This window comes from Athene noctua, chromosome 8 (genome assembly GCF_965140245.1).
Source record: "Athene noctua chromosome 8, bAthNoc1.hap1.1, whole genome shotgun sequence".
Taxonomy (NCBI): Eukaryota; Metazoa; Chordata; class Aves; order Strigiformes; family Strigidae; genus Athene; species Athene noctua.
The window spans coordinates 1,418,827-1,432,612 of NC_134044.1; the positions used below are offsets into that span (position 1 = coordinate 1,418,827).

General features: G+C 46.4%; 2 protein-coding genes across 3 annotated transcripts in view; both read left to right on the forward strand.

Moving 5' to 3' along the window:
• Positions 1–4,183, forward strand: part of PAK2 (p21 (RAC1) activated kinase 2) — a 46,829-nt gene extending 42,646 nt beyond the window's left edge. Inside the window, exon 15 of the mRNA XM_074912680.1 lies at positions 406–4,183. Within this exon, the coding sequence (XP_074768781.1) occupies positions 406–492 (87 nt within the window). The 3' untranslated portion in view covers positions 493–4,183. The remainder of the gene's footprint in view (positions 1–405) is intronic.
• Positions 4,184–5,465: 1,282 nt separating this feature from the next.
• The window catches only part of SRPRB (SRP receptor subunit beta), a 68,106-nt gene continuing 59,785 nt past the window's right edge, over positions 5,466–13,786 (forward strand). Inside the window, exons 1-3 of one of the 2 annotated variants that reach the window (XM_074912682.1) lie at positions 5,466–10,821; positions 11,314–11,430; positions 12,054–13,045. In XM_074912682.1, coding sequence (XP_074768783.1) covers positions 10,215–10,821; positions 11,314–11,430; positions 12,054–12,235 — 906 coding nt within the window. In that variant the 5' untranslated portion in view covers positions 5,466–10,214 and the 3' untranslated portion in view covers positions 12,236–13,045. Of the gene's footprint in view, positions 10,822–11,313; positions 11,431–12,053; positions 13,046–13,786 lie in introns of those variants that run through there. The other variant, XM_074912681.1, reaches the window with a different exon arrangement.

Here is a 13,786-nt window from a genome sequence, read left to right on the forward strand (position 1 = left end):
TATGTACCCTGATGTCTTTCCATCAGTAATCTGTGCCTTCAGATAATTGATAATTAGATAATTGATAATTCAGATAATTGCTAATGCTAACACATCCAGCAATTTAGGGATTTACTGTAATAGAGCCACTGAAGTGAGCAGAATGGGACGGAGAGAAGATGTTTGAGCGGGAAAGCTCATTGTAGTGAATTATTGGAAAAGAAAAGGCCCAGGCTTTTTTGGGACAAGGAGGAATGATTAATAGGCTTGAGGTGCTCATGATCTGTCCCTTCAGGAGCTGAGCATTGATAGCATTTGCACTGCATTTCATATCTTGGATGAAAAGGGCTGTGTAGAAATATGGCTTTTACTGGCTTCTTAAACCGTGTCTTTCACTAATTTACTGTGTTTCTCTCTTTCTGGCAGCATCCCTTCTTGAAACTGGCCAAACCTCTGTCTAGCTTGACGCCACTGATCTTGGCAGCCAAAGAAGCAATGAAGAGTAACCGCTAACATTACTGCCACAGCCTTCATCCTTTTTTTTGTTTGTTTGTATTTTACAAATCTTTATAATATATGAAATTGTTACACTTCTGGGGGGAGGGAAGGGATTTTGTTGGGGGGAAAATGTCTGCAAAAGGGAAGAAACCCTCATCCAGAAGACACCCAAAATAAATTGTGGTGACTCTAGTGATCCCCGTCTGGGGTCCAGAAGGAATTGAGGACTGAATTACTGCCCTTTTTTTCTTTTTTTTTTTTTTTATTTTTATTTCAGACAGCCCAGAAATGCCACTTACTCTGCCCAGGGTTTTAAAGAGGTTTTAACGACTTCGCTGTAACAGCTCCCATTCATTGTACCCTTCTGGGTACTTTCAATACTTGAATGACAAATTCAAGCTTTCAGAGAGCAGTACTAATTTTACCTGCTGATCTCTTTCACTCTCCTCTTCCTCCCCTCTGCCTGTTTACTTTTAAATTGCTGTAGTAAGCTCCCATTTAACTAGATTTACAGCAGGTGTGACAAATGTGAAGGTACATTTTTGCCCCTCATTTCTTTTATGGATTAGCTGTCACTGTACTGTAGAATTGACAACTCATCTACTTAAGAAATTGTAGTGTACTGAGATGTTTTTCACTTTTTAAGATGAATATGGAGAGAGGAGGAAGAGAAGTATTCAGCTGTTTCTTATATGCCTGTGCTCTGTGGACTTTTAATCAAAGATATGGCCTCTTTGTAGAAATTTAATGATGGGTCAAGTCTTTGGATGTTGGTTTATGGATATGTAGGTAGGGGTCAGATACTTTATTTATGATCAAATGATCAGCTATAGTCAGGGCAAGAAAAAAATTCCAGCTGTCTTCCTGTCTGCTCTTTTTTTTCCCATTAGACTTGCTGGCCAGAAGCTTAAGGGATAATGTGCTTGGTGTGGTGGGTGGCTCAAAAACATGTATTGTATCTGTGCTCTGACTTGGGCTTTGGAAGTTATGCTGGTGCCTTTGACTTTTTTATTTTACATTTCCCTTCTTTGTATCAAATACATTTTTGTATATGTTGTAATTTTTTTTTTCCCCGAGCAAATAATGCATCAACCTATGGAGTTGTCAGAGTTTAAGTATTAGAGCTATTTTTTTCCAGTTTTGTATGTGCTCCATTTGTACTAATGAAATCAGAAGAACAAATAATTAGATCTGAGGACACTGAAGATACAGGATTTTTAAAATATAATTCAAGCAGAAGATTATGAACACCTGGAAATGCCAAAGAGCTGTTCTGAGAAGATGAAAGCTGAGAGGGGAGAACAGTGCCGCCAGACCTTCATGGGGCTTATTTGACCGGCTAGTTTGAGACTGAGAAGACGTGGTGTGTCGCACTCATCCTTTCTCACTATAGATGTTGTACCAGCTAGAATGGCTGAATTCAAACATTCAACGCAAAAAAAAAGTGCCTCCTTCTGAAGGACAGTGAGCAACTTGAGTGGTCGAGTTCTTGGGGTGTTACCAGGGGCAAGCATAGAAGGGCCGGTGCCCCTGGCTGCTTCTAGCGCTACAGTCTATGCATTTCAGCTTCCCCAACAGTTTAACGAAGAGCCACCTGTAGTAGCAGTGTGCCAAATGACTCTGTGACAGAACAACCATTACTTTAGTGGGATTTTATTGCATTCCCAGTGGGTCAGGACCTGGGACAGATAGGCTTACAGCTGGGTATGGACAGAGGACCCTGAATAAAAATGTTTTGCACAATTTTACAAACAGAAGCTGGCAGAAAGTAGAAGTAATTTTCAGATAATTTCAGTATTTGTATAGCGATAGAAATAACTACATTTTGGGGACTGGTAGCCAAGGTATGACAAAACCAACTTCCAGCCTGGGAGCGGCTGGCCAGAACAGTGGAGGCTATTTGTGTTGATGGTGGAGGGGAAGTGGGGCCAGGGTCTCGCAGCGTCGGCTGCTGTGACTCACGAGCTTTTAGGAATTGGCGTCGTACCAACAAGATGCCTTGTTGTGCGGGGCACTGCAGTATTGCAGTTCAGCTTGTGTTCTGCTCTTGTGTGGTGGTGAAAATTACATCAGGTAAATTATGTTAACTGCGCCATCGCAGGAGTAAACCCCTCTAGCTAAAGGGTAAGAAGAGTTGTGGTCTGAAATTCAAGCAAGGGTCTCATTCCAGACAAGGAAATCTAGATGCATTTCCCAGGCAAAACTGGTATTGCGAGCCATGGACGCTGTAAACACTGTCCCCGATTTGAGAGTGTCTGGCTCCCAGATCAAATGAAGTAGCGAGGAGGCTTGGCTGAGAAGGCAACCCTGGCCTACCAGTGATTCCCTCTTTGTCCGTTGCTGGCAATGGACTGCGTGAAACTTCTTGTGCCAGAGTTAAATGGGGAGCTTTTCTTTCTTTTTTCTTTTTCTTTCTTTCTTTTTTAATGGCACAATTTAGACAGTAAGATAACTTGTGATAAATTTAGATTTTTTTAAAAGAGAAAACCATGAAATCATAAGTAATTTTAACTTATTATTTCACTTTTATTGATGAATGAGAATGATATAAAACATGTTACAAAATATGTCCCATTTAGTCTACTTAGGAGATGATTTCCAAACTTTCAGCCATCTTAGCACACAAAACTTGGCCCAATCCAAAACATATCTCAGCACTTGCTGCGTGACCTGGAAAGGTGTTTATCTCTGAGGTTGAGAAGTGTCCACCTCTCCCCTTCCCCACGCAGCAGCCTTAATTGTTATGTAGTGAGGTTTCTCACCCTCCGCTACCAGAAATCGGGGTCAGAGATGGAGCTGACAGAAGAGAGAGCCATGAGGAGGTTGCTGTGCTGTGCTTTTGTGTCTTAATGGGTCAGGCATCGCTTTTCTGACGATGTCAGCTGGATGTATCTGCAAGATTAAAAAATGCAAGCAGTGGGGTTTTTTCCCCTGATGGGAGGAGATTAGTGTCCTTAAAACTTACTGCAGGGCTGTTCGACTCTGCTGTGTCACTAGGGCAGATAGAGACAGGCCAGAGTTCGAGCAGGTGGTGATAAGGGAAGGTGCTGGGGCTCCCATATGTCTCGCTTGCTCTCGGGTGCCAGCACAGGATCCTGAGTCAGGATCAAATATACACGTGACACGTATTGAAGTGTAGTGTACGGTGCCGTGGTTAGTTGGGTATATGGAGCTGGGCAGCTTATGGCTGAGATGCAAGTGTGCAGGGAACATGTGGCTCCTGGCATTTTCTTGTTACTGTAGAATCATGAAAGACCTCATTAAAAGCAACCGTGGCACTGGGAATGTGCACTTTGACCTGCCTTAGATGTTAATGAGACTAATTGTAGGCTTCCCCCCGCCCCAGCTCTCGGGTGCAGGGAGGTGCAAAGGTGTGGCTAGAGCAGAGAGGCTGGGTCCCTTTGTCAGAGGGGATGGTGGGTGGCTGGGGAGGGAGCGAGGAGGTTGTTAAGGGTCTCTCCATCTAGAGTTGAATAAATAAATGTCTCTGGTCCATTTTTCCCTCTGTTCTCACGCTGTCAATGGAAATGGAAGTAGGTGCAAGCTTTCTTTTTATTTTTTTAACGGTCTTCAGATTTTAATGTTGCCTCTTGTGTAATTTAATCCCATTATGTTATTTAATTGTTACTGCAATATTAACTACTGTATTTGTTGACTTTGTTTAATAACTGTTCTTTCAGGGCTAGAAATAAACTTTTAAAAAACATTTGGGTTTTTTTACCCCCCTTCCCCATCATGAGTTTATACTTCCTAAGACAAGAGTAGCTGAAAAGAATCCACATTTAGATGTCTTAATGAGGTTAACAGAATGTATTTGTTTGTAATTAAGCTTCTTATGATTGCTTTAATTATTATGGATATAATTTTATGCTCTACTAGCCTGTCCTGTTTCTTTTAAAATTTTATTCCTCATCAGTGTCTGTACCAACCTTGTGATAACTGCAAGCTTTCTTTGCTGCCACATGCTGCTGGCAGGTGGTTATGTCTCCCGCAAAATGCTCCAGATTGCTAATGGGAGGAAAGCAGCTCTGAAACACCCTTTTCACCCACCATGGAAGAGAGATCCCTTGCTGCTGTTGTGAAGGGAGCAAAGCAAAGACCAGCCTAGTTCATCACAGTCGCATCTTGCACCATCCCTTTGCTGTAAGGTAGCCTTTCAGTAGTGACTGGGGTGGGACTGATTGGCCAGTAAACGGCGATGATGGCAATAGGATGATGTTCCTGTAACTATTCTGAACAAGACTGCTTTATTGTATCGTGACTGTCGCCCAGTATCCCACGTATAAACACGGGGAATGAGCTGTCCTGGTGCCTGCTTGAAAGACATGGCTCTTGGTTCTGCACCATCCCTGCCTTTGGCTGGCTGAGCCAAGCGGGCTGAGGAAGCTGGGTGTGAACAGCTCACCGAGGACGTGGGATGAGATCGATGGTGCCTGGCGGTGGGCTGTGGAGACTTGCTTGTGTTTTTCATCAAAACTACAAAAAATGCTGTGGTGTGTTGGTGTGGCAGTCTAGCTAAAGAAAAGGACATGTAAACAAATTTACTTTGGGGTTGAAACCGGTTCAGTTGAAATCCAGATGAAATTTGTCTTGCTTGTGAATGTCAAAGACTCATTGTGTTGTGTGTTTCCCATGTGTTATTGGGAAATCATCTCTTCCCCTTTCTTGCATGTTGTACAAGCTTTGCTCATACCACTGACAAAGGAAAATGAAGAAACCACTCATCTTCAGAAGCCTTTTGAACCAGACATGAGAATGTTTTTTTGCACAAAGCACTGTCTCTTCAGGTTAATTTGTTGTAGTATCTTTGTCTTTATATATAATTGACCCTTTATGCATTTAAACTGATGTTCTTTGACTCTGCATTTAAGTGATTTTGCATTTAATTTATGGGGGAAAAGGTTGATAAGAGGAGGGAGAAGGTGCTTAGTGGAACTTGCTAATTATCTGGGTATTGGTACTTGTGCTGCTTGAAAGATGGCAGGGTGTTGGCCGAATGGGGTTTGCACAAGTTGAAAGTTGCTAGTGCTTGCTTGGTAAATCCTATTAAGTCTCATGTGAACTTGCATATACCTGGCCTAGACTAAAACCAAGAGCAGCCCCATTGTTTTGGATCTATTTATTCAAGGTTGGGTTCTTAAAACTTTGTCCTCAAGATAGTACAGTTGGGGGCAATGATTTTTCCCTTTCAGGGCTGCTGATTGCTTGCAGTGAGTCTTCTGTCAAGCTGAGCACAATTGTTGGACTGTGCCAGCAACATGTTGGTTAAAACCAAGACGACTAAAAACTGAAAAGGATCTTAATTTCTAATTAGCATTTTCACAGTGGTGCCTGAAGAAAAGTGTTGGGTTTCAGTGCGATTCGTGTGGCTCGTGCGAGCACAGTATTTATCTGCAAGTGCCTGCTCCCAGGGATTTGTACAGCTGCACTTTTTCCTATTTTTATAACTTGCATTTTGCTCTGAAGATTATTTTTAATAAAAATAGTCATCCTCAGTCATGTGAGAAAAGTACGTTAAACTGTGCTGTGCTCAGCTAAATTCTTGATGTTGCTCTCCAGATGTGTGGAGGAAGCAGGTTTTTCCAAGAGCTTTTTTCCCTGCTTTGAACTTCAGCCTAAGGAAGGATTTTTTTTTTTTTTTTTCTTGAGGGGGCGAAAAGTACAATGAATTTCTGACTGTAATTTCTCTACCTGCAGTCAGTTATGAGGGAGGAGGGCAGTGCTGATGCAGCTTCTCACGCTGTCATTCCCTTATTGTAACGATGATTCTGTTTTTTCCTGTTCTTGTCTGCTAGCCAGTGTCTGCAGGGGGAATTGCTTCCAGCACATCATAACTGTTTCAGATCCCGTTTACCTACTGACTGATTATTGAAACAGCGTGTAGGGACTGATGATTTTTCTTCTTAATGGGATTTGCTCGCTGGGAAGTTAATGATTGCTCATTCTCTTTGGCATACTGAAAGGCTGCTGACCTGCTTTGGAGAAGATGGGTTGAGTCAGTAGAGAGGAGGCTGGGACTGGAATAGCAGACAGCATGTCTCAATGTGCAGATACATCTCAAGGCACAGTCTCCCGTTTCTGGTGTTTTCTGAAGGGCTTGTGAATAATGAGTCTGTCTCGCTATAACTGGATCAGTGGAGGAAATGCTGATGTGACTTGGGGCATGTCCACAGGCTGTTCTGGAGGAGGAACAGAATACCCTTCCTGGGGACAGCCGTCTCCCTCGAGGCTCCCTCGCCTCCCTTCCAAGGTTTCTAGAGCTAAGGATGATCCATCTTTGTTATTTTTTCCTCCCAGCAAATGCTTTTTCTAAGGATTCGGGTCTTTCCACGAAGCACAACTAACTTGTAGGTATCTTTCAGCTGTTTTCATCTGGCTGCCTGTGGGAGGAAACCTGCTGGGTTTCTGCTGCCTTGTCACAGCAGCTGATAACAGGTGGCTGTTCTTGGAAAGCTCTTATCCAACCCCCTGCCCAGTAAAACTCTCCTTAAATAACCCTACAACTGTATTCAGCTGTAGTTACTGCTTCTTTGTGGGTGAAAATAGCATGGGGGGAGGTGGGTGTGTGGCGTTAGAGTGGTTCTGTTCAGCTTTTGTAACCCTGAAGTGTTTTTGGAGAGTGCTTATTTTATTTAACAGTGGAAATGACCCCTTGTTCCTGTCCCATGGCTAAAAAACCCTGTTTAAAATATCTGCCCTGTAGTTCTTGACAGCACTGAAAGCAGATTTGCTTTAGAAAAGACACTGATATTCCAGTCACAGAAACGTGGTTTTTGGTGGGAGTATCTGAATTTTCAGATGGTCTTGTTTCTCGGAGAGCAGCTGTGCAAAGCTATGTGGACTCCTCAAGGGGTTTTGCCTTTGTAGTGGCCTGAAGATGTGCTCTAGTACAGAGCTTGCAGCATGCCCCCTTCTGCTGTTGGTAGTAAAGCAAGATAGGAAACGAGCTGCTTGTGTATCTGTCACTGGCCTCGTTAAATCCCATAATTATCCTCGTAAGCAACAGCTTCCAGCTCCTCTCTCCAGCCCGGGTTAAGTGTCTCACAATTGCAGGATGTGCCATAGGCATAATTACAGGCAATGGACGGGAAATAGTCTTTAAAGACTTCTGAACACTTACTTCCTAAGGCTCAGCTTGGAAACGCTTGAAAAGAAGGCAAAAATCAGTTCTCGTGGGAAGGAAGAGATGCTGGGATTTTTTTCCAGTTTTACCATGGATGTCACAATGCTTTCCATGTCACAGCTGTGTTTGGCGGAAGGGGACTAGAATGCACTTTGCTTCTTAGGCAGTAACGCATGGCAGCTTTCTCTTGTAAGAGTAGCTAGAAATATTAGTGCGGGGGACGTGGGTTGACACCCCTTTTTTTTGTTGATCTGGATGCACTCTGCTCCGTGGTTGAGATGCTCCCCAGAGGGGAGCTGTTAGAAAGCTCTTCTCTGCTCTAGCAAAACCCTCTTTTGAAACTGAGGTTCAAATGCTCATAGAAGGGGTTGAGATGTGGCATGGAAAGATCTGTGATGTTCCTCTGTGCAAACTATCTCCTGTGTCCCATGAGCCAGTGAGTCTCTTCCAGGGACTTGGTTTTTGGCTGGTCGCTGAGTCTTTGTAAGGCTTTGTTTCTAAAGATAAAACTACGAAGTAGTTTCTCTACTTTTGAGGAACACAAAAGTAAGGGAGGGAGAAAGAAACATTGGATTGTGATGTTAAATATTTTTGTGGTCTGTTCTGTAGTGATGAGTAGCATTTTGATGCTACCAGAGGTGAATTTTCCAGAGGCCAAAAATATTAATTTTATGGGTCTCCTAAAACATGTTTCATCTTCCTTTATTTGGGCAAGGTCATTTGCTCATTTGAGGTGAAAGATTCATGCTCATCCTCTCTTCTGGAGAGAGAAATGAGTTAAAAATGGTAAAATTATGATACCCAGGGCAGTTCTGGTGGGAGGGAGAGGAGCGCTTGGACGATAGTGTGATCCCTCTCCTTGGAATCTTCCCAAGGTCTCCAAAGCAAGTGCTGTGTGCGGTGATCGCTGGGGACCTTCCCAAAACCACCCTGGGGTGGACACTTGGTGACAGAAATGACTGTGGAAACGAAGCTGAGGGGAGGGAGAGTGTTGCAGGAGGAGGTGCCGAGGCTGGCCGTGACCTTCACAAACATCTCCAAAGTGCCCTACAAAAATGTGTTTCTTTCCTGCTGTGGCAAGGTCTATAAGGGAGGGAGGCTGAGCAGCTCCGATGCCTTTGAAGCCTACGCTCCTGGTTTTCACGGGTTGGTCTGTGTTTCCTTGGGCAGCTTGAACTGTATTAAGTGCCTCATCCCTGGCTCAAGCGTGCCTCAAACTTGTGTCTCCTAGTAATTTCTTTTATAAATGACTAGGGGAGGAAATAAAATGGCATTAGTAAAAGCTGTTGGCTCCTCGCATGCAGGGGGGTGGTGAGAGGAGCCTCGTTACCTGCTAGTGCTGCCTGCGCAGGGGTGCAGGAGCAGGCTTTGGCCGGGGCATGGTGTGCCCAGCGTGGTGGTCCCGATGCCCAGCGGCTGTTTTGCGGTATGTCCCACCCACCGCTTGTTCCCGTGACAGCAGAGCGTGCCCTGGGCACGTTTATCTCTGCAGCGTGCCAGTGGTGGAGGAGATGCAATTCTGACTATAGGGATGGGAAACGTGGGCTCAGGTTTGGTGTAATCTGTTGCAGAGCAGGGAGGTGACCCAGAAGACCCTTAATGAAACGTTTATGCTCTGCTAACCGTGAGTGACTGATAATGTGACATTATCCACCCCATCCCACCCTTCCTGCCATGGCCTGTGTGGCTCCTGCATGTTCCATCACTCACCATCCTTTTTCTTCCCACAGATCCCGGCAGTGGGAGTCAGGAGTTCCCCAGTGACCTGGTGGGAGCTTGTGCTGAGGATGCAATCACTCAAGTCATGCATGAATCAAATGTGACGTATGTCACCTGTGATTGATGTCAGCTTCATTGTGTATTCAAAGGTCTAACCCAAATGTGTTTAGATGGTGTGGGTTTCAGAGGTCAGGTAACGACACCATGAGGTGGTTTTGTGGAGCTGGGGAAGATCCTGTCCCTGATGGGTGTGTTACCAGCAGGAGGAGTCGAAATGTCACTTGTCGCTAAAACGCCACCTGCAGACCAATGGCATGTGCAATTAGCACCACCCCCAGCAAATGAGTTGAGGTCTTAAGACAAGGATAGGAAGCAGTAAGCAAGCTGGGCTTTCACATTGACTAAAGACAGACTACTGTGGCTTAGAGTGGCTCTGCCCTGGAGAAACGTGACCCCCTTACATGGATTGCTGGCTTCCTAAGAGTCCCCTCGCCTCCCGGGACTGGGGCAGTAGGTTGCGTTTTATGATGCCAAGCAGAAACAAAATGAAGGTGTTTGCTCCTTCTGGAAGACCTGAGCTGCTCTGGGGAGCTGCTGCAAGTTCTCGGATATGAATGCTGGGGGTTGGAGGCTCAGCAACCATGCGGCAGATATAACACTGGCACCTGTGTGCTGGGACAAACAACTTGGCTGATCCAGCTGCGGGTGAGCCCATCAGCTCCCCGTGGCAGCAGGAATTTCTCTGTAAAGGAGAAGGCAGCACGTGTGGCATTTCCCAAGCCTGTCGGGCTGCGCCACGTTTGCTTACAGCAGCTTTATAAAGAGCAGGTGCAGAAGCTTTCTCTGCTCCTTTCCACGGTTTGGTTCGGTCTTTCTCCTCCGTGTAGCCTTGGCTATGGCTGGCCTGAATGTCTCCATTGCTTTTTTTTTCCTGGTTTTTGGGGTGTGCCAGGCACTCAAGCAGCTTTCCAAGAGGCTTTTATCTCCTGGAGCATACGGCTGCCTTGCCAGAGAACTTGCTGGCTCATTACAGTTGTGCATGAGCTGCCTTGAGCTGAGGATGCTGATGGAGATCGGCCTGTGGGGTGGTGGCTTTGGCCCAGATGTGGTCCTGACTCTGCTTTTCCTCCTTTTCACAGTTCACGGTGCCTCTTTTGATGGAGCATCCGCCAACCCGACCATCTCTGTCCAGGAGTTCCTGCTCCTTGAGTCCAGCCTTGCAGCAACTGCTGCCAAGCTGCTGGCCCAGGGTGCGGGCATGGGCATGGGCTGGGCTCTCACCAAGCTCTACTGGTCGTGGGAGCTGACGCATTTCCACTTCATCCAGAACCTGATAGCATCGGAGTGCAGCTCCTCCATCCACACGGCTCTGTACCACGCTGCCTTTGTGGAAGGCACCTGCTCTTTCTTTTTCCACCTTGTTCTTCTCAAGCTGTGCCAGAGTCACCTGATGTACCAGGTCCCTGCCCTGGCAGCAACTGTCACCTTCCTGACCTACACAGGTGAGCAGCACCTGCCTTTCTTTTTCTAAGTAAATTAGAAAAATGCCTAATTTGTGGGGGAGAAATGGTCCCTTTTTCATCTTCCAAGATGAGAGAGACAATGATTACCAAGATGTTTGTTTTCTACTTATTTTGAGGAATATTTATTTTGGGATGAATACTGCAGTTCAGGATACATGCAGCAGCTGAAATGTTGGCACACCAGAAGCCATAGCTTGGCCCCAAACTGGGAGCACTTTCTTTAAACGTCCCCTAATGCAACCCCTCAGTCCCACACTGAGCATTTCTGCTTCCCACAAAGCTCAGGGCGACAAGTCTGAGATTTCCCTGTGTGCTGCTATGACACAGTCCTGGAGATGCAGCTCTGGAGCTGGGCAGCAGCGGAGATGCTCCTGACAGGCAGGAGAGGTTATGAGTCTCCTGGCCCAGCACTTCGTTGGTTTTTCGAAGGATACAAGTGAGATTGATGGTCATGTTTCTCTTCCCATGCAGCCGGACCATTCACGGGGGCCTTCTTCAACCCTGCCCTGGCCACAGCCACCACCTTCCACTGCTCGGGGAGCACCTTTTGGGACTACATCCAGGTTTACTGGCTGGGCCCCCTCGCAGGTGATATCTGCCCGGGAGGTACTGGGGGGCAGGGGCTGGGATGGGGGGCAATGGGCAAGGCAGAAAGGCCGAACATAACACAAACCGCTCCTGGCAAAGACCTGAACTTGGGTCTTGCCAGTGACAAGTGTCCTTTTCTGTCTCACTTTCCTGTCACTCCTGACTCATCTCTTTGTAGAAATTGGCTTGAAAATTGGATAGCATAGGACATAGGCAAAACTCTCCCTGAGGCTAAAGTTTGGGGGAAATCGAAGCAAAGATGATTTAGAGCAACCATAGGCTGAACTATGGTGTTGAGATTGTCCACAGTCCAGGATGACCATGGGGAGCTGGACACATGCTGCCTCAAACACAGAGAGTGGGGACAGAAGACTGGTGGTGTGGTTTACGGCCCTTTTGGGTCTAAACAAGCCTTGCTTGTTACATTAAGGACACAATGGTTAAATTATCCTTAAAGTAATATAGCAACGTTCTTCCAGCTGTTAGTGGAGACTTCAGTGGTGCTGAGCTACTTTTTGGCCATGATGAAGGTTGTGGCAAGGACCTGAAAATCACTGCTCAGCCGTGGGGTGGGTGAAGATGCTTGATACAGCACACGGAAGGGGTCCATGCTCTCATTTCAGGGATGCTCGCTGCACTCATTCTGTACCAAGGCAACATCCCACGACTCTTCCAGAAAAACCTCTTTTACAGCCAGAAGAGCAAATACAAGATACCCAAGGCAAGGGTGGTGGCTCATGTGGAGGGTGATGAACGGCGACAGAAGAGGAAAGGGGAGAAGAGCAACTCTGAGCCTTGTGCCTGAGCCACAGACAGGGGCCGAGGAGTCCCTGCAGCCCCTCTCCTGGGAGTGGGTTTCTTGGTGTGGAGGATTTTACTGCTTATCCCACCCAGCATTTGTCCTGCCCATTTGGTCCCTACCGCAGGGTCAGATTTTTATTTTTATTTTTTTAACACATTGCAAGCTGGTCTTGCAAGATGTCTGAATCCCTGAGCTCCTTTGGGAATAGCTTTGAAAGTCTCCTGGGAGAGCCAAAAATGTTTCAAGCCTGCATCACTGGCTCAGTGTGGGGGAAAAACTAATGCTTTTGCATAAATTGCTGGTCGTCTTATATTGCCAGGAAGCTTACAGAAAGTCAGGACCATTATGTGGGTAGGCTTGAGCAACTCCCAGGTTATTGCATTGTACAACACTTGAAATAGTCTGACTGGGTCTCTTACAGCCACAAAAGCAAAGCATAAACCAGTAACTGCCTTGGAAACTTGGGGTGAGGAGGAAGCAGGGTTTGATCTTTTGGGTTACTAAATGGATATTTGTCAAAAATTGGTGTTCTTTGAGTTAAACCGAGGTCATTGAATTGCACGGGCTGAACCTGGCAGTTCTTGGAGAGGAAATTAAAATGCTCAAGGGAAAGGGAGTTCACTGGCCACAGAAGACCCTGCTGCTCTGTGAATGCGGTGCTGAGCCTGGGTTTCGTGTGCTGTGAGGCATCAATAAACACTGCACAAAGTGTTTGTGGGTAAAAACGAGACCCAGGCAGCTGGTATGCAGCTGGTGTAGGCGAGGAAGTGAATCCCAGGGCTCCTTTCTGTGTCTACATGAAATATTCTCAAAGATAAAATTACAGTTTGTGGAAATAATAATAAAAATAAATGTTGTGATCAGCGTTTGGGTGAGTGATATCACTTCTGTGAGGTCTGTGGGGGGACATCAGCTCATCTGAAAATGGGAGACACCGTAGAGATGTCCAAACTGACACTGCCCTGCCTGCTGCCTGCTCTGGAAGGGGGGTAATCTGGGTGGAAACACCTGCTAGGTAAATGGGGCTCCCCCCAGGCAATGCCAGGGCATTCCATGGGTGCTGCAACCCAGGGATGTCTCCGTGGGGAAGAGCAGGGGCTGGGGCAATCCCATGTGCAGCCTCCCTGGAGCTGGGCCACTAGTCGTGCCTGTGTACTGTGCCCAGAGGTCTGCCCCCACCCCTGCTTCAAGCAGCCAGTTCCTGCATTTTGCAGAAAATAGTCAATTTTGCAGGACTTCTCAGGGTGGAGAATTCCTGAGCTGAATCTATTCCTGATGCACCATGGCTTTTCAGAGCATTCGCAGGGTGCGTGCTCCAGAGCGGGCTTTGCTCTTCGTGCAGGTGGGCGGAGGCCAATGCACTGCTCTGGTTGTAAAAGTGTCCCTGCCCTGGGTCACCTTGGCAGGAGCTTGAGCAGGAAGGTCTGTCCCTGTTTACTGAGTTGCAAACAGCAGATAAGGAAGGGGCACCTGATTCAAATCCAGAAGGTGTCGGCCGCAGGTTTGGCACCTGGACAGTCTGTGCCCTGCTCCTCCTTGCACCCCCTCCCCATC